Below are 21521 nucleotides of genomic sequence, written 5' to 3' on the forward strand. Positions count from 1 at the left end.
CCTCCGCGCGCTTGCCAACACAACACACACACGCACACGCACACGCACAAACACACACACACACACACACACACACACACACACACACACACACACACACACACACACACACACACACAAACACACACACACGGTAACACGAGCCATGAAGCACGCGCTGGCACACGCGCGAGCACGACGGCGGGGTCCAGGTGCGCTATTAGGAGGAACATGACCGGGCAAGTCTATAATTTGCACCCACGCCCCTGGACTTTGTCATTTGGTGAAATACATTTGCGTGTATTAATAAGATTCCGCGAAAACCCAGAGCAGCTCTGAAATCACAGCTTTCCAGTTGAACAATTGCTTTAAACCAATGATAAATATTGGAAAACTTAGTGAATTTAAGAGCGTTGAGGACAACTACATGGACAACAAACACAGGCAGCACATATGTGACTGACTGCTAATTGATATATATATATATATATATATATATATATATATATATATATATATATATATATATATATATATATATGCTTATTCAGTGTGTGCGAAAATGCCAGAACTTAAAATGGCCTATTTTAATCATCTCGTTTGCATCGAGAACAGCCATATTCTCCTTCCGGCCAATCCACCATGCCCCAGACTTTTTGCTAAGTAAAGGTTCACCCTCTCAGGCCCTGTGCTATAAGGACAAACATGTATACATGCCTCCAAACGGGCAGGATATACACAAAGGCCCGGAAAATGTTCTCAAGTGGAGATAGTGTTGAATTCCTGTTATTTTCGACGCAGATTTATTCAGGATTATTATAATGCACTGTAACAGCAGAAGATCAACTTTGCAGCAGGGTCGGGGATTTACTGCATATACTGAACAAAAAAGAATCCATTTAAACAAACAACCCGTCTTCTTTATTTATAAACACAATTAAACAGAGGAGAAATTACAGGGACTAAATGATTTAAATAAGGAGGATAAATCTGAATGCGCCAATTAAGGCCTTCATGTGGGAGTAGATCTATTAAACTATTAAGGCCGTTGTGGAGAAAAAAAGGGGGCCGTTTTTTTTTGCAATCTAATTTAAAATGGAAACAATTTGTCACCACACAGACAACGAATTAAAACCCTAAAAATCTCATCCTAAATTAAAAGAGCATCTCTTTGATATGAAGCGCTCGTGCCAAATAGAGTCCATGAAAACAGCTGCAATTAGCAAATGCTACACAATGAGAGCATCAAGATATCAAAAATCACAAGAATTCCCATCAAAACTTTACAGAACTGCTACATTTTTCAGTGAACTTGCTCTAGAATTCGTAATCAATTGATGTAATTGCAGGCCGAAACATGTTTTCATTTTTCTCACACCCTCCCTCAGTATTTGCACCTCATTCTCCCTATTCAGCCATTTTACATATTCATAACCGGAGTTGGTAATGCGAAAACAATCCGTGCTATCAGCACCATCTGAGGCCGCTGCACAAAACCCCAAAACAGTCAGGTAAAAAAAAACACAATCACTTTACACCTCTACTTTCACAATATTTCTACCAGTTAACCTAAAGCAGGTTTATACATTTTGATTTAAAGATTTTTTTCATTTATATCAATCCCTCATCACAGGGCATCCGATGAGACATCAAAGCACGAGCCGCACACATCATTCACCGCCACAAATCAATTGAGCATTCGATTAATTATCACTTTTCATTCAACTTAAACAACAGCAAGACTCCAGCACTCGCCACACAGCATTTTGAATATTTGCAGCATTTCTTTTTCTCTTACCTTCTTGGAGAGAGTACAGCAGGAGTAAAGTTACAAGCCACATGCCATAAATAGCAGGTATATTTTTCAGGAATATTTGGCAATCCTGGCAAGTGTGAGGCGCGGTTTTTTGGCCAGGCGGGTCTCCGTGCTGGACAGGCGACTGTGCTCCCCGGAGGTCTCTCCAGCCCTGCTGCCCCGCTAAGCATGGAGGGGAAATGAGAGGCGCTTCAGCCCCGCCCATGTCCCTCCTCTCTTCCCAAGACTACTGTGCATACAAATCCATCCTCACTGCACTAATCAAACACCGCGGAACGATGGGTCACAGCAAAGCCGAGAGTTGGTGTGAGCTGAACAGTGGATTTCGGTCTAAATGGGTCCGAATTGCCAGTTTGTGTGAGCGGTTGAGCTGTGCAGACAGATCTGTTGGCACCTTGGAGAGAGCGCACCCACCTGTGCGCCCCTGATGACCGCGTTTCTTTGCGCAATATGGATCTACAAAAACCGCTCAGGTTGCTGCGGAGACTCTGAAAATGTAGTAATGTTTTTTCCCCTCTGAGTTTGGGCCTTAATCACAGGGACGTGGAGCTACACCACATACTAATGAATGCTTTTCTTTGTCTTTCGGAGCCATGGAACGTGCGCAGACATTTGCGCACAGATATGCACTGCAGATAGAGAGGAGGAGAGAGAAAGAGAGTAGCGGGGTGTGGGGCATGACACTTTCACACAGCAGGTGAATAACACAGCAGGTAAATCAAAGCTATTGTCAAAGGCTTCAGCGAATCCTTAAAGCATTGTGAGCAACTTTCTACATGGCTATTTTTTTTCTCCATTTCACCCTGCTCTCTGTTGCGCTCCCCTGCACAAGCATAAATTAGGACGGGAAGAGCCAGGACACTCCCAGTTCATAGAATATTTAAAGTCACTGAGGATGCCAGTGGAGGATCTGAGAAGTGATCGTCTGCTGCAGCAGCCGCACAACCTACAGGCATAGCGAGACCAGTGAAACCAAAATGTTTTATTATTGTGCATTTCCGTGTAATTTTGGTCTGATTGATAAACTTGACTGACAAAACGTTTTCCTACCACTGCTGTCTTCAATAAAAGTACATCTTTGGGCATTATGTTGTAGCCCAAGAGTATTCACACACACCTTTACGCGTGTATATGATCAGTGCACAGCAGGCCCCGAGATTGGCAAATAGTGAAGTGAATCAGATGGTGTTGGAAGGAGATTTTCCACACCACTACCATCAATGAATAACAGAGTCCTATTGGTATACGCGTGATTCATTATAGCCTAAATATGTGAAACAGTTCATCATTTAAAATTACCGTAATCATTGCTTTGTTCACAAGTTAAATAAAGCTTCTTACGTGATTAAACGTGTCCTGCCCACATTTAAGAACACATAATAACCCCATAGCAATGAATAAAAGCATCTAGACATGTGCAGGTCTATTTGATGCCCGTGTGTCGGATGTCACTCGTTGGAAACTTGGTTTTCTTTCAACTTAAACATCTTGAAGAAGAGGTCAGCGTCGCCTTCTCGCCTCTCCTCACGCTGCATCTGGTGTGACCGGAGGTTCAAGCTTCTGACTCCACACGCGGGTCACTGCTGACATCTGCTGGTTAGACTCACTCATGCACGTGGGCACATTTTTGCACCATGGATTTAGTTTGATATGACCATGTAGATGTGAAGTGATTGTGTGCTCGTGGTTACTTTAAAAGAACACTTAAAGAGGTCTCATGTGACGTAACTGCACCAATAAGAAATATGAAATATAAATAATACAATGTTTATGTGAAGATTTCCTTTCATATGAATTTCATAAAGTCTGTACAGAGAGAACACAAAGGGAGGAAGGAGCATTGTGTGTAACAGGATGCAACATCTACATGATCTAAGCTCATGTACAAAGTTTTGCATTTTCATTTGTGCAAAATCCTGTCACTTCTACGCAACATGTTTTATTGGATAATTCATGTTTTGCCACAGTGGCATAACATGAATTATTTCCAATAATGTGATCACAGACCTCTGAGCAATTCCTCCCTCCCCCCTCCAAATATCAGAGGGGTTGAATGGGAACTTAATTAAGTTTAAGTGTAAGTAGATTAATGCAAAGAAATTGACACAGGCAGAGATATACATACTGACCTTTAGTCCTTATAGGCTCCAAAAACACAGGATACTTCCCATGATGCCACTTGATAGTATCTATTATTAGACTTTCCCTGACTGCAAAAGTTTGTATTGTCTATGAGATGACCTGATGACATCATCTAGAGGCATCTTCTCGAACTTGAAAAAAGCTGCCCCTTTACCTCGTCTGTTGTCATTGTTCTTTCTCCCTCAGCCCAACAGGAAGAGTCCAATCAACGCACTACATAGCGTTGCGCTTTATATACAAACAACATGACAGGACAGATTGTATTCAAAACTTTATTAGATTTCATGTTCCTATAATAAAGACATTAAGAGCTGATGTGCATGGGTGAGAGGATGAAACTGGAGACATCATTTGAGGGCGAGCCAGAGCATTAAAGTTGTACTGTAGGCTATATCTGTGTGCAGAGAGCAGCGGTGGAGCATGACTTGGTGAGTCTATACGCTGTGCAGGTCTGATCAAGTACAGGGGCTCCAGTTCACACCAAGCTCCTCTCTTGATGTTCCCCATTCACCTGCATCCCGTCAACACAACTCCCTGATCCACATCTCCGACTGTTGTATTGCTCACAGAACTGTCACAGTAACTCAACGGTGCGATGTGACAAACTGTCACTTTTGTTGTGATTTGCATAGAGTTGCTTGTCATCATAAGGCCCTCGCTGTCACAACCTCAACATTACCCAAAAGCCTTTCTCAATTCATTGATTAGTGGGAAGAAAATCCCTTTTCTTTTTAACCGAGTCTAATTAGACAACAACTGACAGAGAGAGAGAGAGAGATCAGCCACTCAGAGAGAAAACACTATTCAACAGTTAAATCAAATTATTGCAATTGAATGATTTGATCCTGCGACACATAGTCTTTATGTCTCCAAAGTCACAGCAACAGCCTGAAAGTTGTGTTGTCAGAAAAGTCCTGATTTTCTGACAACACAATTCTTACAAGGGGGATTTTCTCTCTCTTTTAAATCAAACAAGAATATGGAATACATATGACGAATGTGTATTACCCATCGTCAATTTTCCCTTTCTGTCAGTCTAATCAAATATCATTGTTCCATCAATAATAGCCCATTGTGTTATGGCCTACTTAAAGGAATAGTTTGACATTTTGGTTGGTTAGCTTAGCTTAGCAAAACAAAAATAATGATAACAGCAAACAGAAACAGTTAGTATAGCTCTATCCAAAAAATTAAACAAAATCTGCCTACCAATAAAGCTCACTAACTAACCAGGTGACATTGGAGACTCCAGGAGCATGTTAACATGTTAATAAGTGAGCTTTAGAGGTGTTGGTAGGTGGATTGTGTTCACCGAGGAGAAAGCCACGCTAGCTGTTTCCCTCTTTCCAGTTACTAAGCTTGATTAAGATAACCAGCCACACACCAAAGGGAAATCCATCAGAATCTCGGCATGAATCCAAATTAGTGAACTTCCCAAAACATCAAAACTATTCCTTTAAGACTGATCCCTTCACATTTCTTGTCGTTTCAACAGGAAATGCATCACATTGGGAAGCTAACAGCATCATTACATGGGACACATGGGACACATGGGACACATGGGAATATTTCCTTACGTGTGCTGTTTGGTTTCTTCATATCTCACTTGGATGATCAATGTGACAAACCGACACTGATTTACATTATATCCCATCCATACACACAAATATACATGTTTTTAAAGTGCCCAACACATCCCCTTTCATAATATTGCTGCAGTGACTATAGACTGGAGTCACGTGGAGGCACATTATTTTCAACATAACAGTGAGCTTCTGAAACCACCAGAAGCTCACACTTCACTGTGCAGTTGGCAAAGCTAACACCTGCTGAGACTGGGGAGGTACATTTATATATGACCTGACCCAGTGCTTAGCCACACATCTGTTCCACTCTCCAGAGGTATTTCTTATTAAAGCCAGACATTCAGTGTCTTGAATGTGCAAAACACGTGTATATTGTAAATGCAGGTGAAATAGTATTTCACTGTTTGAGTGCGATGCAGATACAGTACATTCATCTCCTACTATGGTGCTCAGTAGGAGCCATCCCTGTGTATTAGTCAGTGCATCACTCTTGCTTGAACAGGGTTAATACTGGAACTGCAGTCCCCCTTCTCAACCTGCTATCTGAGACGGGACCCTGTGATCATTTACAGTATGAATGTATGTGTAATTTACTGTATGCATGGGCAGGGCAACCAGGTTTATCTTTTTCACAGCAGTGCAGCTATAAACATTATTTATTGAAAAGAGTAAAACACTGACTGAATGGAAACGTGTTTAGGAAAAATGGGGCTTTTGCACCCGAGACGCATAAGCAACTATATTGAGTCTGATCCAGGCGTACAGTATCCATGGCCACATCACCAAATAGTGCTTAGCCTTAGCAAGGGTTAGCACGATGACATTAGCATGGCATAAAATGGGGTTTACAGTTAACTTCAGAGCTGACTCTACCAGTGATAGTACATTGAACCATGTTTAGTTTTTTTCCCAAAATGTATGTATTTCTGTTTTCAGGCATTGTGTCTAAAACCTGGCCCATGTTGCACATGCTTAAATGCATTGATTATTTGTCTTAAAAGCAGCATCATCAGAGGGTCATTCATTTTCTATGGGGTTAGCTTCAGGGGATTGTCTATCATGTCAGTTCAGAAGCTTGTTGCATTATTACTGTTTGCTGAGCTTTATAAAGTATTTTGCAATATGTAGTCATCCTCGCTGGCCAAGGAGCGTAAGCACTAACAGGCACCTGCGTTTTATATCAAGCAAAGAGAAGGTACAGGATGAAGAGCTGGGCTGAATCCTACAATATGTCAGTGCCATTTGTGTTAGCGCCCTTTGCTTTACTACAGTTGCTTGAATAAATCGTACAACATAGTCTAGGTGTATTGTGGAAAGTATAGCCACAAATGGGTCAGTGTGTCTGCGAGATAGATAATTTCATTTGTATTTAGTTGACCATTGTATCGAAGGGCTACTGTGAATGTGGTGTTAGGATTCAGCACAGCTTTAACTACATTACATTATTTCCTGTCTCAAGCACTAAAAGAAAAGTGTTTTTGTTTTGACTAACGATTAGAAACAGTCAAAGTTGACGTGTTTTTAATGCATCCTGGCTGTGGCCAAAGACAATGATTGTTATATCAAGGCTATCAAGCACTTTTAACAACTAGCACAACTAGGTCAAAATGATATACAACTGTTTGTTCTTCTTCATGAATAAACCCCCACATAGTATTTAATAAGGTGTACACAAATTCACACAAGTATACCCACAATGTAATTAATGTGCATGTGGTTGCTTTTAATGTAAGGAATTAAAAAAGAAAGCATCTACCAGAGACACTCAGTTTACTGCTCATTACCAATCATGCTTTCACTGAGCTTACACTCCCTGCATAATACCTGTAAACACACACAACTGCCAGTAGGAAATATCCAAATATCCACCAGTAGATGGACAAATCTCATCCAAATTGCATGTTGCTACTATGCAGAGCCTGCTGAAAGAGTGGGGAATCAATCAGTTGGACAGGTTTCAGAATATCTTTTGCTTTCTTTCTTTTGTAAGGTTGCACTTCCTTCACTGCTGTTGTCTTCACCGTCTATAATGAATTGTCTGTGCCATAGTCTAGAGACAACTTGGCAACAATGTTTTCCTTAGAGACTTTTTGGACTTGATATTTATGCTTTGTTGCATGAATATCAAGACCAATAATGCACATTTAATTTAGTAAGGTGCACACAAGCTTTCTTTGTCAAATGTTTAACTGTTATCAGACCCATTTACTGGCCATGGCAAACAAATAAATAATCCCAAAGATAACACCTTAATGTATTTTTTTCTGGTAATGTGTTGACCAAAGGAGGTAGATGTAAATAGTATACGATAATAAAAAAAACATTATCCTAAATAAATCAAGCTGAAGCATCTCTGGTATGTGCACTTATATATTGTGAGTACATTTTAAATAATTATGTGGGCACTGATTTGCACGTTCTTTAGTTGTATATCATTCAACACAGTTGGGTGCACATATATTCACCTTTAGGCCACAGCAAGGCAGTTTTTACACATGTGCATATAGAAATATATGCAAAGAAGGTAAATATAATACCCATATGGTTTTATATACATGCACGTTCTCATTTCTTTTTTGGTGTTGGTTTTGAATCAGCTTTGGATCCTGAGAGGCCATTTTCTGTGTTGTCGATCCCTGATGATGTTACAAGGCACTCCTTTCTGCAATGGCGTTGGAGGAAAGAAGGAGAAGACAAAGTTAGAACTGTACATGCACGGCAGCTCAAAGGAACATCTCGAGCTCACGCCATACTCTGATGTATGAAATGGTTGCATTGCTGGTAAATATCCAGGTGGTTGTGAAAACTCACTTTCTCTCCTCAAGCTTGGAAAGAACAAAGATAGCGAAGGTCTTAAGCCAAATGAAAAACATTATTGATGCGATGGCTCCACCCACAATGGAGGCTATTAAGATGGCCAGCCTGTTGTCCACCACCCTCACTGCAGACATTAACAAAGCACCACAGGACTGATGATGGAACAAATTATACATACATATGTATATGCAAGAAATGCACAACAAAAACATTTAATCAATCATACATTAATTTCATACTCTTTATTTTCTCTTTTACTGTCAACTTCTGTGGGATAATTTTTTTCATTTTCCCTAAGCAGACTGCATTTCTCCTGCAATATTGTCTTTGTATATGTGGCCTGATTTATCTTATCAACAACATACAAATGAATGCATGCTCTAGTTTTGTATTACTTCAGTGTGCACATTATGGGGCCATGAAGCAAACCCCAGTGAGCTGTCCCACATTTGTGATTGGCCAATATATACAGTATGTCAGGACATATAGCTAAAAATGAATATATTTAGGGATGTGTTGTCATATTGCAGTTCACATAAAATTGGATTATTTGTTTTTGCTGAAAGGGGGGACATTTTAGTTTGGTTGATTAATAATGGGCTGGTTGGTTTAAGATCATTTGGGTATGTTTGTAAAACTAAATCTACTGCATATGGAACTAAACAACTAATATAGCATTGCCTGAAGACCCCACTTATATATAATGAAAGGAAAATAAAGCATAGACCTTGACTACTCACACTCGTCCACCACAATGAGGTGGAAGATGGCACTGCCGTTCCGGCCCTTCTCTTTGGGATTGCGTCCAAAACAAGTGTAATGGCCTGCGTCCTCGAAGGTGATGTTCCACAGCAAGATCGAGACATTGTTGTTAATGTTCTTCCCAATGAACTCCACCCGCTCTCGATATATATCCACATGTGGCTCCACCCCGTCATTCACTTTCAATGATTCACAAACCTGATGAGACCAACGAGTCATCAATCATCCAAGACGACCAAACGAGTTCCCTGAACATGAATCTTCCCCTCAGACAGAGGGTTCTTACCTTCTGCATGGTGCCGTTGTCATTGTATTGCCAGTTGAAGTAGAGGTCCTGGATGCCAATACAGGCAGCGTATGAGCAAGGCAACATGACTGTGCTGCCATTCACAGCCGTCAGAGAGGGAATCTTCCCAACAGACATCTCAAGGGCCTGAACAGACCACACACCTGAGGAGGAAGGGGAACAGAAACCACAACAAGATAAGATACACAGGGCACAAACCAACAGGGTTGTGTGAACACAAAGTCAGTCTGCTTCACAGCAATAGTTCAACATTTTAGTGGAATACGCTTGTTTGCTTTCTTGATGAGAGTTAGATGAGAAGATCGATACCACTCTCATATCTGACCGTTAAATATGCGACTGCAGCCAGCAGCCAGTTAGCTTTGCATACAAACTAGAAACAGTTCGTCTGGTTCTGTCCCCAGGTAAAAAAGTCCACACAGTCAACCTTGCTTGAATTACATGTACCAAAAATGTAATAAGTACGTTTTTACAGAGCATTATGTGCCATAATTTACATTGGCTGGGAGCAGTAACTTCCTGATGTCTATTAATGCTTTATTTGTGAGAAAACCAGCAAATCCTTCAGGAAGTTACTGCTCCTAGTCTTTATGCTAAACTATGCTAATCAGCTAATCTATTTTTACGGATTTTAGGGTATCTGTATCAATATTTGCTTACTCTCTGCAAGAAAGCAAACAAGCATATGCCTGAAATGTTGAACTATTCCTTTAAATTCAGCATCCAGATTCCTTAATGTCTAAAACTCATACTTCATCTTGCTTACATTTAATGTACTACTTATGTTCATTCTATTCACAAATGGATATACATTGTGGTAAATCCTGTAACCTCAACCTATAGTTGTGCGGGAATGATTGACTATATTATACATAACGGATGCACCATGCCCTCCACAATGTTCACAGTTAATGCACTTCGTGCACAAGCTCCTTGGACTCATTTTATTGTCACATCACAAACGAGTCCAGTCTGCTCATCCAGTTACCTCTGAACAATGAGTAGGTTAATGGACAGTGACATTAAATCTGACTCATACACATCTAAACACAAATTACCTAATTATTCAAATAATTTTAGACAATTTAGATACAATTTTAAGAAACAAACTGTACTCCCTAATACAATCTGTAATAGGACAATGTAATGAGCAAACATCATAGATTATTTATTCCATCCACCATTCAAGTTTGATTTTCATGATTTCAAGAACACATTAAAATCAACTATTATTGGCGCTTGACTACACACCCCCAGTAACATGACACTGTGCTGTGACACTGCTGTAAATAAGAGAGGATGAAACCCGCTGGGCCCCTTGTACGAACTGTAACTGAACTCGGGGACACAGACAGACGGCATCAGGAAGCCCCCGTGATTAAATCTTACTTCTACCAATTAAGGCAGATCGGGCAGGAAAAGTTTGTCTTTTCCTTTTTTTCTCATTTGTATCCCACCTACTGTTTATGTGCCACATGTACTTAAAGAGTCACAGGATATAATTTTAGCAGGTCAAGGACGGACCGTAGGTCTGTTCTCTCCCTCTTCTACACCATTGAAGCTCCCCCTATGCTTCCATCTAGTGTGGGATATGTAAACTACATGCTCACAAGATGCTGTGCAGAACTAGTACACATATGATGAGGTTATAGAGAGAAAACACAACACCTGATAAGATGAATGGTTTCACGAGCAGCTGTATTTTCTGCACTGCTTCTCACACTCCCACGATTCTGTTTCGTGTGTTATGCTTGGCTGAAAACATGGTCAAGGTCAACGTATGACAAGCAACATTGCAGCAAATAGAGAATAGCATTGCTAAAAACAGCAGACATGGCTTTACACAGAACGGCTGTGGCATACTGTATATGGAAATGTTATTGATTCAGTCTCATCTCTCCCTTGCGATCTTGCAAAACTCACTCTCTCCAATCTTTTCCTTCAGCTGGTCCAATGCAGCACAGTGAGCTTGCAGAAACAGCAATGAAGCAGTGGCGAGAGCAACAGCATCACCCCTCCCGTCTCTTTCCTCATTCACAATTTGTCCCTTCTTTTAATCAACCTTTCACAATATTTTTGTAATATATATTGTAATATATTTGTAGTTACTGCAGCTGCTGATAAGGGACCCAGACCAAAATTATCATATTAATAATATTTCGAATCAAAGTTTCGTTTGGCAAGGTAAAGTGTTGGAGCTTTAGATAAAAGTAGAACAGTGATGCTCCAGTTTTTAGCCTATAAATGTCAACTGATTGTGAATATCTCACAACATATGATCGCCACATCATTTCTAAAAATAGTATGTCAAACATGATATTAAAATAACAGAATACTATAGCCCGGCAACTACTGGATGTTAGAGACTGACACTAAACTTGATATTTAGGAGCTTAAAAACATATGATAATGACTCATCAGCTGATAACACTATTCCTGTTTCCACTTTTTAAATATGTTTTGCTAAATTGTGATGACCAAGACGTTTTGGTTTAAGTTGATCTTTCAACCCTAAACACTGTGCTCTCTGGTGGATAAACTATGAAGTGCTGACACTGTTTCTAAATTACCTCAAACCTACTTTGGCATTTAAACCAATACAGATGCTAAGCTAATATTGCAGTAAGCTAACATTGGCCGCTTTATCAGTCTAGCTGTACAATAAACCACCAGCTGTTATGAAATACAATGGTCGACCAAACAGGAATGGCACTAGATAACATTTCTTTGAGATTTCATGAAATATTTTAGGTAAAGATGGGGACAAGGATCAATCTTATTCATATTCATATCCAAGGTGTAAAAGGAGACATATACTGGTTAGAATGGTTAGAATGACAAAAACAACAGAAGATGTCTCTTAAAGTGGAACAAAAAAGCTGAAAGCCAAAATGCAGAGGCATAAAACAGCACTGTTTCTTCTGCTTAACCAGTTTTAAGCACCTCATAGTGTATTATACAATAGAGCAAACGCATATGATGGGAATTCATGTTATAATGCTGATGCTTAGATGCGACTGCTGTAGCATCTTTCTCGCTCTACATGCACCTGCATCTGCTGATTACGTCTACCATGCAGTTTTTGTTATGGCCAAAATGTTTGCTGTTCATTCTAAATAAAGACAACAGCTGTGAGCAAGAAATAGCCATTCTTGAAATGTTTACCTGGCAACACAATCCCACTGTCAGTCCATGTGTGCAAATGGGAGATGAATATTCTTTAACTTATTAAGAATTATTAATGTGATCAATTTTACAAGGCCAGGAATATGTGAGGTAGTTTTAGAGCCTACAGTTCCTACACATAATGCCACAGACCATGGCCTCATGTCGATCATCTTTTTAATGCATTTTTGCTGGTCTATTGCTGCACTGATGCTCCACACACAGAAATATTCACTGTAAGTACTGAATGAAGTAATTAATAGGAATGTCAAAAAAGGGTATTAGACATACATATTCTGTATTTTACTCAACATAGTTCATTGTCAAATAACGGCTAATGCAGAGTAAATGCAGGATTGCGACATCAGCTGTATGCCAGAGTACGAAAGAGATTCAAACAGTAAGTGTCATCTATGACTGAAATGCGATTCTAATGTGATGCTATTTTTTCCAATAAGGAAACACTTTATTAAAGATGTGTGAATGGGTGTTGCCTGTTGCAAACATAATCCCCTATATCCACAGCAGCATCAAGCCACATGGTGAGAAGTTATCATCAGTCAGTCTCAAACGCTGCAGGAATTTACTTGAGACAACAATATCAGATCTGGATACCTACTGTGCTGTAATTCTATGATCACTGCAAAATTAATCTTCTTTAATGTATTGATTTATGAATTAAATATAAATTGAACTGAAGTTTTACTGGACACTGCCCCGAGTGACTCTGCTGCACTATTACTGCAGATACATCTCCACTGTAGGCAATCAAACCTAGTGACCTAGTGCCTAGTGCCTAAATTCAACTCTCAGCATCACAAGAGCCGCTATTTTACCGACATTTACTTTTTGGATACATGCAATCCCAATCAAAACCAATATGGATCACAGATAACACCAAACTATCGACCAATGACAAGTACACTGCAATGAAACATTCAGTCCTCGTCCTTTCTGTTTCAAAGCAGAACCAGCAGCACATTTTGCTCATGAGATGAAACACGCAACCGTCAGAAAGAAAACATGTCCTGTAAAACCCTTCTGCGAAACCTATAGTGTACTGACCTAAATGCAATCGCAGTCAACACTGACGTAGGTCAGAAGCTGATGAAGGTCAAAGTCAAATTTGCCACAGCATTGATTGTTCTGCATAACAACACAAACACACATTGATACCAGCACAGGCGGTTGGTATTCAATAAGGAGTGAGGGGAAAAAAAACTAATGTAAAGTTTTCAAAAAAGAGAGATGAAGGGGTAGCATGCAAATCAGCTGTAGCATAATGATCATGGAGAGAGGTGACGTAAAGGCATTACCAAGCAGCATAGAGAAGATCAGGCCGGCGGCTGTGTGTGGAGGGCCCAGCCTCGGGAGTTCAACCCTAAACCACTGGACCTCCATGGCAGCCAGATCTGTTCCAAGACAGATACTGCTGCAGGATCCAGCGGTCCCTAGATAGCTCGGACAATATCCTTTCGCACAACTTCTCTGGTATACTGGATTGAATCTGGAATATGCTGTCTGGGTGTCTGGACCCCAAACGCGGCACGTCCCAGTTGTTACACCTGCAGTTGTCCGGGGGGAGGGAGCCGGCCCACCTAACCCCAGAACACTCCTGTGGAAGAGACTGTAGGTTATACAGAGGGCAAAGGCGGAGGGTGGGGGGATACAGAGAGATACAGAGAGATGGAAAGAAGGTAAAAGTGAATCAACTGAAATATGATAATGGGACATTAAGTTTCTCTAAAAGCATAGACAGTACAGTAAAAAGTTATTTTGTACAGACAGTTTGTGTTTACATGTTTGCTGCATGCACGAGTCTTCATGCGCATACATTATCCGTTGGACTGAATGCAGAGCTTAAGAAAATACAAAAACATCAAAACATGCATAGTTCAAGTTCTGTCATGCCTACCTGCTCTTGCAGTCGGTGTTCACCCAGAGGCCGGCAGATTGCCTGCACAGCTGAGTCAGTGTGGACAGGACAGCGGCAAACACTGCGCACAGTCAGGGTTCACTCAAGGAGAATCCGCCAGCCGGCACTTTTACTGCAGAGCCAGCCACATTACAGCCCCAGCCAGGATGCCAGAAAATTAGAGAGGAGAGGTAGAGACACACAGAAAGACAGAGAAACGTGGAGAGACAGACGGACAGGAGGGAACGCTGCTGTTCTCATTCCCCCTCAGCTCAGCACCAATGACGCTGACTCTTCTCCCTGCCCGTCCCTCCGGCTACCTCACAACTTTTCCCTGTCCTCTCTGTTGGCTGCATGCCACCTCTCTCTCTCTCTCTCTCTCTCTCTCTCTCTCTCTCTCTCTCTCTCTCTCTTCCCTCATCTCTCTGTCTCCCCTCCCTCACCTGCCCCTGTTTCCTCTCGTATTCTCTTTCTCTCCTCCATCAACCCCATTCACTCCTCCCCTCTCTGCTTTCCTCCCTGCCTCACCCTCCTCCCCATCTCCTGACTCGGGGCGTGTATGCAGACTCAGGCACTTTTCTCAGAGTGTTTGTGAAGATCAGAGAAAAGTTCTGCAGTGCAGGTTGGGGAGGAGGCTATGTAATGCAGCCCCAGGGCCAGGCCAGGCACACGGTCTCATATCAAAACTCTCCATTCATAAATAGACATGTTCTTTCACTGACAACGTCACCGTCAAGGATTCAAAACTCAGCACCACAGAATTACAAGCGGGAAGGGAAACAGCCCAAGAGTTTCTGTCTATTCTACTTACACAATGGAAAAAGTCTGATTGACTTTCCAAGCGTTTCCTTTCTTATTATTATTTATTATTTTCTATATCCTTCCCGACATTGACAGGGTGACATTTTTTCTATTACTCTGTTTCCCTCATGTCCTGAAAGGCAAGCTCCTGCCGGGACTCATATTCCCCTGGCTCGAAATAATCAGCTTCCTCAGCCATCGGTGACGTGTGCATGCGTGTCCCATTCAATGCCTGGAAGGTCAAGCTATCTTGTACATCATGAGGCAGCCAACACTCTCTTGTGATCAGTGCAATGCGGCTGCAAGTGCATTATGTTATGAGGCGGCGTGGGCAGTCATGTTTCACAACAGGACAGCTCCTTTCCCATAAATGTACAGACATCAACAGCCGACCAATAGCGTGTGGCTGCACTATTCACTGCAGGACACACTGCAGGACAAATGCTTAGCTCAGAGTTTCCAGATTTGATTAGTCCATTTTTAGATCCTGTTAACATTGCATTCATACACTTATATGCCTGCCTGTTTAACTCAATCTATTACTGGAAATAGAAGGTGACTACACCGTAATTATGGTGTATTGTTCATTAGAAAATTGAAGGGAAAAAAAGGAGAATTGACTGGATGCAACTGAGCCCATGTGACATAATGTGCTATCTGAGCCAAGGTACAGTTACACAGGCCTGTATGAATGTGTAGCTGGCCTCTTGTCCTCTACAAGGTGACAGATACACATTCATTTTGGACTTAACATCATGTTTTTCTGATTTCAAAACTATTTATTTCACATGAGAAAAAAAGGTAAAGTGTGCGTCTCTGATGGGCTGTAACTGAGATTTACATCAGCAGATTCAGTTATGACGACAGATGCAGATATCTGCAATTTATTATTAATTGAGCAGGTTATTATGCAGACTCTATAAGAAGGCCACCTTTTTCTTTACTAGCTTATGCAAAAGATTACGATACATAATGCGTCTTCTTTTCTGTTATGTATGTTCAAGTCAGATGTCAGCGGTTATTTGCATTCAATATACATAGTACATATAGTATAGGCGATTTACAATAGTGAGGGCAATGGATAGTCACAACTGGCTAAGCAAAAATCTGCCAACACAGCAGAAATATACAAATTAAAGTCTAATGTTTGTCACAGTGGGATGAGTGAACACATGTAATCCATACTGTGGTGAATTAAACAGTGTGCGATTGTATTCAATTAGAACCTGGACGCCAAACATACACCAACAAAGACCAATATGGTTCATAACAAGTACGTGAAGTGTGGCGCGAGGTGACAGTAGGTGGAGTGGGGGGTTGATTTGACGGATGTGGAGCTCTAAACTGAGAGATCATGTGGCCAGGCTGCAGGCTGCAGGCTCACCGCTCTCCTCTCCGGGCCCCTCCACTGAGTATCAATGCAGCAGCAGCGGGAACTCTTCCAGAACTGCAAAGAAAAAAAAGAAAAAATATTTTGCTGCAGAAAGACAGGACGCTGCTGCAGACCTGTGCAGGACAACTGCAACTACAGAGGGTGCTCATAGGCAGTCACACAAACACAAACACATGTACTTTGTAAATAATGGTGTGTCCCATATCATCATTCATAGATGCCATGTAGGTGCAGCCTCAGCGCTTAAAGTCACGTAGGTGTCATTTGCTCTTACTGCAGCAAAACGTGTGCTGCTCCAAAGGAAAGAGACAAGGGCGCATGTCTCAGCAATCACTGTAGTGAGTTAGAGCAATACAAGTACCTCCACAATATATACATAGAAATCAGTGGTGGAAGAAGTATTTAGCTGATGTACTGATGTGAAAACAAGCAGTAAGTTACAATACTGTAAAATTACAATTACATTACAAGTTAAAGCCCTGCATTCAAAACCTCACTTAAACAGAAGTACAAAAATACCTCCATTTGAAACAAATTAAGTTTAAAAAGTAAAAGTACTTTTGTGATTTCTATGACTTGTATATTAATAATACATTATCAGATACATCAATACTTAAGTAGCTTTTTACAGTGACTACTGTACAGTTTTTTAGGTAAGTTTAAGTTTAGTAATTTAGTTTAATGATAGCAAAGGGGTCGAGCCCCCTGCCAAGGGTCACAAGATAAATCTATATGAATGAATGAATGAATGAATGAATATATACTTTATTAATCCCCAAGGGGAAATTTAGTGTCGCGTAGCAGCCATTTACACAGAAAATAAGATAAGATACAAAAACAACAGGGATGAAAGATACATGCAATAAAAATACTGATAGAATAAAGATAAAAATAACAACAACAATAACATAGCTGTATGAAAGAAAGAATAACAGAGTATTAATTTAGGAATTAAATTAAATTAACCTTAAACAGTAGAGGTGCAAGAGTGCAAGTATGTATGAGCATATTAAGGTGTAAATGCAAATATAATAAAAATAAAATTAAAATAACAACAACAACAAACAATAGAAGAGTGCAAAAATGCAATAAATGTATATAAATCGTATATTTGTATATAATATGATATGTTAAGTGTTAAGTGTAGGTAACTATGAACATGTACAGTGTTTACATTGTTTATTTCACAGAGGGACTAGCAAGCAAGCGGTGACTTGTTGTAAAGCCGTATTGCTGTCGGCAGGAATGTTTTCCTGTAGCGGTCCTGGTGCAGCGGAGCGTGAGGAAACTCTTGGAGAAAGTGCTCTTCTGGCCCTGCAGCAGGTGGTAGAGAGGGTGGTCCAGGTTGTCCAATATGGACAAAAGTTTCTTCAGCGTCCTCCTCTCCACCACCTGCCCCAGAAACTCCTGCTTGCAGCCGATGATGGAGCCGGCCTTCTTAACTAGTTTGTTGAGTCTATTGGTGTCACCGGCTCCAATGCTGCTCCCCCAGCAGACAATAGCGAAGTACAGGGCGCTGGCCACAACCGACTTGTAGAACATCTCCAGTATCTTGTGCACACATTGAAGGATCGAAGCTTCCTCAGGAAAAAGAGTCGACTCATCCCCTTCTTGTACACAGCGTTGACGTTGGCCTTCCAGTTCAGTCGGCTGTCGATGGAAACACCCAGGTACCTGTACTCCTCCACTATGTCCACGTCCTCTCCCAGAACACTCAGAGGACTAGGAGCTGTTGTATTCCTCCTGAAGTCGACCACCATCTCTCTGGTCTTGGCCACGTTCAGAAGCAGGTGATTCATGCCGGCCCACTTCACAAAGTCACTCACCACTGCCCTGTACTCCTCCTCCCGTCCATCCCTAATAAACCCTACCACTGCAGAGTCATCAGAGAACTTCTGCAGATGGCATGACTCTGTGTTGTACTGGAAGTCAGTGGTGTACAGGGTGAACAGGAAGGGAGACAGAACAGTTCCCTGTGGGGCTCCAACATCACTGACCACCGTCCCAGACAGCACACGGCCCATTCTGACAAACTGTGGTCTGCCTGTGAGGTAGTCAGTGATCCAGGAGATGGTGGACGAGTCTACCCCCACCACCCGCAGCTTCTCACCCAGGAGCAGTGGTTGGATGGTGTTAAATGCACTGGAGAAGTCAAAGAAAGTGACTCTCACAGAGACACCTGTTCCATCCAGGTGCGACTGAGCTTGTTGCAGCAGGTAGATGATGGCGTCGTCCACACCCACATGAGGCTGGTAAGCAAATTGTAGAGGGTCCAGCGACGATTTCACCTGCGGTCGTAGGTGAGCCAAGACCAGCCTCTCCAGCACCTTCATCACATGGGAGGTGAGGGCTACCGGTCGGTAGTCGTTGAGGACGGATGGAATCGACTTCTTCAGGACAGGGACCAGGCACGACGTCTTCCACAGCACCGGGACCTCCTCCTGCCTCAGGCTGAGGTTGTAGAGGTGCTGCAGGACACCAGACAGCTGGGTGGCGCAGGTCTTTAGGATCCTGGGGCTGATGCCATCAGGTTCTTCAGCTTTGCTTTGGTGGAGTTTCTCCAGCTGTCTTCTCACCTGGTCAGTCCTCACAGAGAGAGGGGGGAGGGTGGAGGAGCCTATTGTTGTTGAGGGCTCATTTGAAGAGCCACCGGGTGTTAAGGGCTCATTGGAAGAGCCATTGGGTGTTGAGGGCTCAGCGAAAGTGCAGCTCAACAGGGGGGGCAGAAGGGGAGGTGTGGAGGTGAGGTGAGAGGAGGAAACGGATGAGGGCTGTGAACTAAACCTATTGAAGAAACAGTTCAGCTCATTGGCCCTCTCCAGGGAGCCCCCTGGATGTCTCCCTCCCACCTTGAAGCCGGTAATCTGCTTCATCCCGTTCCACACCTCCCTTGTGTTGTTCTGCTGGAGTTTGGCCTCCAGCTTCCTCCTGTAGGAGTCCTTGCCCTCTCTGATCTTCACCTTCAGGTCGCGCTGGACTCTCCTGAGCTCATCCCTGTCCCCAGACTCGAAAGCAGCTTTCTTCTTATTAAGAAGAGCCTTCAGGTCCCTGGTGATCCAGGGCGTGTTGTTGGGGAAGCAGCGCACAGTCCGGGATGGTATGGTGGTGTGTTCACAGAACTTGATGTATTCAGTGATGCAGTCTGTCATGCTGTTGATGTCCCATGTGGTCCACACAGCACATCCCAGTCCGTCGACTCAAAGCAGTCCTGCAGGGCGTCGTTAGCCTCCTGAGACCACCTCCTAACAGTCCTGGAGGTCGCAGGCAGCCTCTGCACCAGAGGAACATACCTGGGTGTCAGCAGGACCAGGTCGTGATCAGACCTGCCAAGGGGGGGAAGGGCAGTGGCCCTGTATGCATCCTTAGTATTTGCATACAGGAGGTCCAGAGTTTTATTGTTTCTTGTGGGGCAGTCAACATACTGTATAAAAGTAGGCAGAGCTTTGTCCAGTGTTGTGTGATTGAAGTCACCAGTTATTGTCATAAAAGCACCTGGCTGTTGACTCAGCAGTCCAGATACAGTGGAGTGGATGGTGTCCACTGCTTCCTATATGTGTGACCTCTGCACTACGTGCACTCCTCTTAATGCAGATCTAAATAAGAAGGTTTTAATTTCACCTGCTATCCGGCAGCAGTTATTTGAGTGATAGGTGTTTACAGTCTGTGCCCAGCTTTTCAGAAAAAGAATCACAAACATGGCCCCCCTGCTCTCGTCTTAGCTGTATGCTACATTGATTTAATTAACAATTTAATTTAACTCACTGCATCGTTTTTTGCAGCACAAAGCTGTTTTAAGCTCTGTACTGTTGGGGCTATGTGGCGACTGTGGCAAAGTGGTTAGCATGCTTGTCCTTCAATCAGAGAGTTGGAGGTTCGAGCCCCGGCCCGGTAGTCCACGTCGTTGCGTCCTTGAGCAAGACACTTAACCCCAAATTGCTCCCCGTTCCTGTGTCTGCGGTGTATAGGGCAAAAATGTAAGTTGCTTTGAATAAAAGTGTCAGCTAAATGTAATGAACATAGAGCATTTAGCAGCTAAAAAGCTAACCCAATTAATCAATGTACATTACTATCAGTTTCCCTGAGAGAAAAATAATCAGCGATGCTTAAAAACAACAGAATGTCAAATACATGAGAGGAACAAGCTTGAATTACTAAATAGACAGATATTTCCCTCAGGAGTTGGTAGAGGCTAAAGGAGAAATGATATATTTACATAGATGGCCAGAAACACGACTCTAAAGTCATGATCATGTTTCTCTGTAACTGTATAAATAAGCAACTATTTGCAAACAACATTGACACATCAACTTAGGCCGGAGATATCCTTGTTCTTTAACTACTTGTACACAACACTACCAACGCTCCAGACAGACGCACGAAACGCGATAAAATTAACATCTTTTCTTTTTAGATTGTATGGAGGGTGGCAACAGAAAGTATATCTCCGACTTTAAAAGTTTATATATAATTGTTAACCAGTTCCCGCTGCTCCCTGGCCAAAACAGACAGTTATTGCAGGTTTAAATGAAACCTTATAATATGTTTAGAACTTTAGAGGGAAAATCTCTCTGTGGTGGAAGTGCAAATAACTGATAAACATCGGAAATAAAACAAGAGGCCCAACTAGACATTGCACATTTTTGTCAAATGCAAAAAAAGATTGGATACCACCAGTTTAATGTGTAACAATGCATTCTATACAAATGTATCAAGCTTATAAAATATGTATTCATTATAATAGGCCTATTATTATTTTTTTTTTTTTATTAAGTTAAACTCTAGCTAAAAAATTGCTAAAACTTTTACTGCTGTTAGATACATGTAGTGGAATAAAAATA

The 21521-nt window shown here is 41.9% G+C and overlaps 2 protein-coding genes across 4 annotated transcripts in view; both read right to left on the minus strand.

Annotated features, from left to right (window-relative positions):
* Nucleotides 1–2000, minus strand: part of LOC306732774 (cell adhesion molecule DSCAML1-like) — a gene marked incomplete at both ends in the record, with an annotated part of 51390 nt that extends 49390 nt beyond the window's left edge. For 2 of the 3 annotated variants that reach the window (XM_079213936.1, XM_079213935.1), the window contains one exon: nucleotides 1778–1820. In XM_079213936.1, coding sequence (XP_079070062.1) covers nucleotides 1778–1820 — 43 coding nt within the window. Of the gene's footprint in view, nucleotides 1–1777 lie in introns of all 3 variants that reach the window. The other variant, XM_079213934.1, reaches the window with a different exon arrangement.
* A 6088-nt stretch (nucleotides 2001–8088) lies between these two features.
* scn4bb (sodium channel, voltage-gated, type IV, beta b) lies at nucleotides 8089–13975 on the minus strand (the record flags this gene model as incomplete). Its single annotated transcript, XM_079235278.1, has 5 exons — nucleotides 8089–8185; nucleotides 8335–8464; nucleotides 9081–9300; nucleotides 9389–9552; nucleotides 13891–13975. 5 exons carry the CDS (start codon nucleotides 13973–13975, stop codon nucleotides 8089–8091), a joined length of 696 nt encoding a protein of 231 aa, XP_079091404.1.
* Between the last annotated feature and the right edge of the window lie 7546 nt (nucleotides 13976–21521).

Source organism: Taurulus bubalis (genome assembly GCF_910589615.1).
Source record: "Taurulus bubalis genome assembly, chromosome: 2".
NCBI lineage: Eukaryota > Metazoa > Chordata > Actinopteri > Perciformes > Cottidae > Taurulus > Taurulus bubalis.